The sequence below is a fragment of the Nicotiana tabacum genome, chromosome 17 (genome assembly GCF_000715075.1).
Source record: "Nicotiana tabacum cultivar K326 chromosome 17, ASM71507v2, whole genome shotgun sequence".
Taxonomy (NCBI): Eukaryota; Viridiplantae; Streptophyta; class Magnoliopsida; order Solanales; family Solanaceae; genus Nicotiana; species Nicotiana tabacum.
Genome location: NC_134096.1, coordinates 70,988,889 through 70,995,941, shown reverse-complemented (window position 1 = coordinate 70,995,941; position 7,053 = coordinate 70,988,889). Strand labels below are relative to the sequence as shown.

The 7,053-nt window shown below is 35.8% G+C and overlaps 1 protein-coding gene across 1 annotated transcript; it reads left to right on the top strand.

The window, feature by feature from the left end:
• Window positions 1-2,699: 2,699 nt before the first annotated feature.
• Window positions 2,700-4,016, top strand: LOC142171923 (uncharacterized). The gene has a single exon (XM_075235645.1). The coding sequence runs from the start codon at window positions 2,700-2,702 to the stop codon at window positions 4,014-4,016; it is 1,317 nt and encodes a 438-aa protein (XP_075091746.1).
• The last annotated feature ends 3,037 nt before the right edge of the window (window positions 4,017-7,053 follow it).

Below are 7,053 nucleotides of genomic sequence, written 5' to 3'. Positions count from 1 at the left end.
TGAAGTGAAGGGGCGATTTTTGAGCTCAAGTCAAGTCCAATCAACCAAGGTAAGTTGTTAATGATATTTTGGGTTGATTATCACTCAATATACATGAGTTCTAACATCATTTTTACATCCAAATACAAGATTTCATCATCAAATCCTCAAGAACACAAAAATCACCAAAGTTGTAATTTTTCAAGATCGATCTACTAGAGGTAATTCCAATGCTTCAAACTCATTTATTATGAGTAGTTAGAAGTATTTGAAGCATTTGTTACAAGTTTTAATGGTTGAAAGATTTGATTATAAAACTCTAGTTCATGGCATGAATGATACTTTTGAGAAAATAAGAGAGAAGGTGAATGGTAATCTTGGAGATGAAATTTATGAATACAATGAACCTATGGGATTTGTTACTAATATTGGTCCCAATGGATGTTGATATTGTAGATTGAAGTTGCTTAGTATAGTAGATCGTTGTATTATCATTAAGGGGTGAATTTTAGTTTCGGATCGTTGGCATTGAATTGAGGAGGCAAGAGGGCATTCAGAGGTGGATACACACGGAGTGGAAATTTCCTGAGTATTGATTAGCTTGCTCGACGTTGGGTTCATCTTGTTGAGGTAAGTAACGATTGAAAATCTAGTCCTGAGGGTAGGAAACCCCGAATTTTTGTATCATTCTACTATTTTTAGTGACGCACATGTTAGGTGACGGGCGTGTGGGCGTGCACTGTTGGGGATTCGTGACTTGGTCCGCCACGTAGCAACTGCAAAGTTGCATACTTTGTTGAAACCATTGATACTTATATGATTTAGAAAGATTTTCTGTAAATTGGGCAGAATGCTATGTTTGGGCCTTGCGCAAATGCTATTTGGACCCTTAGGGGCTGTTTCGTATCATCCTCTCACTGTTTTCGATTGGAAATCTATACTCAGTCATGTTTATACTTGTTTACCGCATAACTCAGTTTTATGACTCTATTTTGATGCATATAAATGTTTTCGGCCAAATGCCATATTTTACTAAAATGCCCGAGTGGCTTGAGATATTTATGATTGAGTGAGGCCGAGGGCCTGATTTGTGAGGATGAGTGTGGATCGAGGCTGCCCGCCTGTAGCATACTTGTGACTGAGTGAGGCCGAGGGCCTGATTTGTGAGAATGAGTGTGGATCGGGACTGCCCACCTGCAGCATACTTATGACTGAGTGAGGCCGAGGGCCTATTTTGTGAGGATGAGTGTGGATCTGAGCTGCCCGACTGCAGCATACTTTATTATTATCGCACGTGAGTTGTCCATGCAGATTATAGCGCTTGGTCTGAAGGAGCCCCTCCGGAGTCTGCACATACCCCAGTGAGCGCAGGTACCTACTAAGTGCGAGTGCCAAGTGCTGAGTGATTGTGAGGTATGCCCGAGTGGCAAGAGTGATTGTGAGGTATGCCCGAGTGGAAAGAGTGATTGTGAGGAATGCCCGAGTGGCAAGAGTGATTGTGAGGTATGCCCGAGTGGCAAGAGTGACTGTGAGGTTTGCCCGAGGAGCTGTTTATGATTTAATCATTTTTACTCACATTTGTTGAGCCTTTGTTTGAAAAACTGTTGGAAAAATATCTTTAAATGATTTTTACTGGAACCGGTTTTAAACAAGGCGATTTGATTCAAACACTGATTTTTAAGCATGTTGTACTTTACTGAGATTTCATGATATGAACGTTATATGCTTTATTGCTCGTCACTACTGCTTAGTCTTTATTTATTGTTGTTACTTACTGAGTTTGCGTACTTACGTTACTCCCTGCACCTTGTGTGCAGATTCAGGTGTAGCTGGACACGGTAGCGGTTATTGAGTGTTCTGGTTGCAGGTTTTTCTCGGAGATAGTAAGGTAGCTGTTTGGCGATCGCAGCCCCTGCTCTTCTCCCTCTTATCTTCCTTTAGTTGTATTAACTATTTTCCAGGCTAAGTTAGTCTTGTTATTGTTAGACATATTATAGTAGCTGCTCATGACTAGTGACACCCCGATGTCGGATTTTTCTTTTCCGCACTTCTGTTTTTCTTTGATTTGAACTCTTTAAATGGAGGTTTTTACCTTGAAATTAACTTTGAAATGAAAATATCGTTTTGTTTTGGAAATGAGTCGGCTTGCCTAGTTCCACGATAGGCGTCATCACGACAAGGGGTTAGTTTTGGGTCGTGACAATTCAATAGCATATAACTTTTTTAATATCTTTTGACTTTCATGGAATTAAGTTTAATTGAAATCTATTATCATTTTCATCAATTAAATTATTAAATTGTTTTTGTAGATTAGTCTATGACTTATGACAATTATGCTCTTTAAATTAAATGCCTTAATTTTTTTTATTCTATTTGAATTCTTTAATTTTTATATGTTGAAATAGTTTAAATAATTGTTAGTTACAATTATTTCTTTTGTTTGAGAAATCATTAATTAATTTAGATTATATGAACATTTAAGAAGCTATTCAAATTTAATTAGTATATTTAAAGACTTACATTATTTAGAATAGGGATTAATGTGAGATTTCGAGTGTTAAAAAATATTAATTTTAAAAATAAAATATATTAATTAAAGTGCTTTGACACAATGATATGTATATTTCTAAAAGGAACCTTTGAAAGAGTATAACTTTGTAACCAGTTTAAATAAATTAAATTATTTTAAATATCTCATTTATAGATTTCTATTTGTGTATATGGAATTTGTGCATCGTAGATGGATGTATAATAGGAATCATCCTAATCGTGCGGGGTTGAGGAATGAATTTATTGAAGGGGTTGCTGAATTTATTGCTAAGGCTCAAACACTTGATGATTTTCTTATTGGAGGAAGAATTAGGTGTCCTTATGTGAAATGTAAGTGTGTTAAGTTATTGAAATCAGACGAAGTTAAAGTTCATCTCTACAAGAAAGGGTTTGTAGAAAATTATTATATATGGACTGTTCACGGGGAGAATCATGCTAGTTTAGATGATGTTAACTTTCATAATTCTTTTGGTGGTGAGGGTAGCCCCAGTGCGGAGCATAATGTTGAAAATTATCGATACAATGAAATGATGAGGGATGTTTTTAGGACGTTTCCTGGGGTTCAATCCGAATCAAATGATGAGGCTAAGCATTTCTATGAACAATTAGTGGAAGCTAGTCGTCCATTGTATGAAGGCTCAGTGTATTCCAAGTTGTCTGTTGCGATTAGATTGCTAAGTATTAAATCGGAGAGTTTTATTTCCCAAGCGGGCATGAATTCTATTATTAGGCTTATGAATGAACTTAATCCGAGTAACATTGACTTACCAAAAGATTTGTACACTGCTAAAAAATTGGTTTGTAAGTTGGATCTTTCATCAGAGAGAACTGATTATTGTGAGAAAGGTTGCATGTTATTCTATAAGGATGACGTATCTCTAGAGAACTGTAAATTTTGTAATCAGCTTCGTTTTAAGGAAATCATAAATGCCAATACAAAAAAGAAAGTTCCAGTTAAAGAAATGCATTGCTTACCTCTTATACCTAGGTTAAAGAGGTTGTATGCATCAATGAGCTCTACTTCTCATATGAGATGGCACTATGAACATAGAAGGCCACCTGGTATTCTCTGCCATCCGTCAGATGGAGAAGCGTGGAAGCATTTTGATAGGGTGTTCCCCGAGTTTGCTAGTGAACCAAGAAACTTTAGGTTGGGATTATGCACAGATGGATTTACTCCATTTGTTGTCTCTGGTGCACCATATTCATATTGGCCAGTGTTTGTTACTCCGTATAATCTTCCGCTCGAGTTGTGTATGACAAGTCCATATATGTTCCTAACTTGTATTGTTCCAGGTCCACGCAATACGAAAAATTTGATTGATGTATACTTGCAGCCTTTGATTGATAAGTTACAATTATTATGGAATCAAGGTGTAGAAACATATGATATATCAACTAAACAAAATATCAGATTGCATCCTGCTTTGATGTGGACTATAAATAATTTTTCTGCTTATGGAATGTTGTCCGGGCTGGGAAGTTAGCTTGCCCCTGTTGTATGAAAGACACAAAAGTATTTACTTTGAAACATGGAGGTAAAAATACATGGTTCGATTGCCACCGTAGATTCTTGCCAATGAATCATGAATTTAGGCAAAATACAAGTGCATTTATGAAGAACCGAACTGATTTTGAGGAGCCACCGACCTGCTTGTGTTTAGAAGAAATTTGGAACAGAGTAAAGGATCTTCCTAAAGTAACAGAGTCTCTACCATCTAAGATACCAGGTTATGGTATAACACATAACTGGACTAAATGGAGCATATTTTGGGAATTACTTTATTGGAAGCACAAACTTCTTCGGCATAATTTGGACGTCATGCATGTCGAGAAGAATTTTTTTTTGACAACTTGTTTAACACTATTATGGATGTTACTAACAAGACCAAAGATAACTTGAAGGCCAGGATGGACTTAAATGAATATTATAGGTGAAATGAGTTGTATCTGACATACATTAACAACAAGATTCATAAGCCCAAAGCCAGTTACACGTTCACCTTGGATGAGAGAAGAGATATTTGTAGTTGGTTAACAATTTGAGGATGCCTGATGGTTACGCATCAAATTTATCCAGGTGTGTTGACATGAAAGAAGGGAAGTTGGCGTCAATGAAAAGCCACGATTGTCATATTTTCATGGAAACTTTGATGCCTATTGCGTTCAATGTATTGCCTGATCGAATATGGAAACCGATTACAGAGATAAGTTGTTTTTCAAGGATTTGTGTTCTAGCACATTGAGGGTGGAGAACTTAATTTAATATGGAGAGTAACATTATTTTAACTTTAAAAAAGGGGGCAAAAATTTTTCCTCTTGGTTTTTTTATGCAATGGAACATATTCCAATTCACCTTGCACAAGAGGCACAACTTGGAGGGCCAGTTCAATGTAGATCGATATATATCCCTTCGAGAGGTAATGAAATTTAATCATTTACCTTTTGTATTTTCTTTAAAGATTATTTCATCTAAAAATAACACTATGCAGGACTATTGGCAAATGTAAACGGACAATAAAAAATAGATCAAGAATTGAAGGTTCGATATGCGAGGCATATGTGGCTAAAGAAACATCTTATTTATGTTCATACTATTTTGAACATGATGTGCCATGTTTGAGAAATATCCCAAAGCGGCATGACGATGGAGGCAAAATCGATCCTTTGGCACCACCCTTTTCCATTTTTAATCAACCAGGTAAAGGAGGTCCAAAAAATAGCCCAAAGCGAAAGTTGTTTGAGATGGAGCTAAAGTCAACTATAACACATGTATTGTTGAATTGCCCTGAGGTCAACCTTATTATAGATAAGTATATATTCGTATATATTACAGACTTTTATATTAGATGTACCACTGATTTAACTAATAAATGTTATAATGATAGTTACTCTGTGGGTACTTGGGCAAGATGTTGTTTATCCCAAGTTTTCAGAGTGGTTTAAAGAATTTGTAAGTATTACTTATTATTTAACATGATTTTTATTATATGTAAATTAATTATATATATTTTTAAAATTCTAAATTATATTTAATTATATATATAGGTTCATGATCCAGCTAATGGCATTAATGACCCATTTTTACGTGATATAGCTTGGGCACCTGACCCTAGAGTAAGAATGATGTCTAAATACTTGGTCAATGGGTACAAGTTTCATACAGAAGAATGGTCTAATGGAAAGAAAATCAATAATATTGGGGTGTGGGTGAAAGGTGATGGAGATGTTGATTATTATGGTGTGCTTCAAGAGATTTTGGAATTAGAATATGATGTAGGTGGCCAAAAAAAAAGTTGGTATTCTTTCGATGTAAATGGTATGATCGAACACCGAATAGAGGTACAAAGGTGCACGCTCAATACAAAATAGTTAAAATTAAACACACGGGGCAATATAGACTTTATGATCCCTTTATCATTCCACAAAAGGTGAAACAAGTGTATTATGCTCCTTATCCTTTGAGCAAGAATAAGTCTGCATGGAGGGTAGTTTTAAAAATAAAGCCCGTGGGTAGAGTGGTAGTCGAAGATGCATTAGATGTGGCATACCAGAATGACATTTAAAATGTTGAATCAATAGTGGATGCTGAATTAATAGATGAATTGCAGCATAATGACGGGATATATGAAGAATTTGATCCTTCTGTCCTTGCTATAAATGAGGACGAAGATAGAGGTATTGAACATGAAACAAGTGATGAGGAAGAAGTACTAGATGAAAGTGAAACATGCGACGATGAAGACTTAGATGATTCTTATGAAGATAGCGATGCGGATTGACTTGTTATTCTTTTTAGGTTGTTCTTCCTTCAATCATTTAGTATTTTGAAGAATTGTTGTATGTTTTTTTATGACATGTTAAACATTTTATGTTATTCCTTTAATTATCTATTATGTTGCAAAATTATTTTATATTTTTACGACGTGTTAGGTTATTTATTTATTTCTTTAGTCGTTTTATTATTTTATATTTACCGTCACTTGTTGTATTTTTTGTTTTGTATTTTATTATGATTATATTACAGATATGACATCAAAGGAGAAGGAAAAGATGAAATCTAAGAAGAAAAAATAATTTGTTCCAACTTCCTCAAGTATGCCAAATATGAGTCATCATCTTCCTCATACTCCTCAATCGACTTCATTGCCATCTACCATGTTCACTATCCCCCCTCCATCTAATAATTCAGTTCAGTATTATTCTATGTATGCCAAAGCAATTCAAAGCAACACCATTCTTAACTTTGTACCCATACCTTCTATACCATCATCTTGACCGGGTTGTCATGGTAGTCAGCATGGTGGCTCACCAGCTGCTGCACCCCCGGGATGGTAGTCAGCATACTGGCTCACCAACTGCTGCACTCCCGAGCTTTTATGGTAGTCAGTATGATGGTAGTCTTTTGTTGCTCCATCATCTTCCAGTCCATCATCATCATCCATTCCCAACATATCTAGGTTGGATTTTGTAGGCTCTCTCCCAGCTACATCTAGTGCTGCTTCTGCACTATCTAGTAGACGC

Bases quoted from the DNA above. Each gene is read 5' to 3' on its own strand.
- LOC142171923 (XM_075235645.1), top strand. From the start codon at position 2,700: ATGGAATTTGTGCATCGTAGATGGATGTATAATAGGAATCATCCTAAT.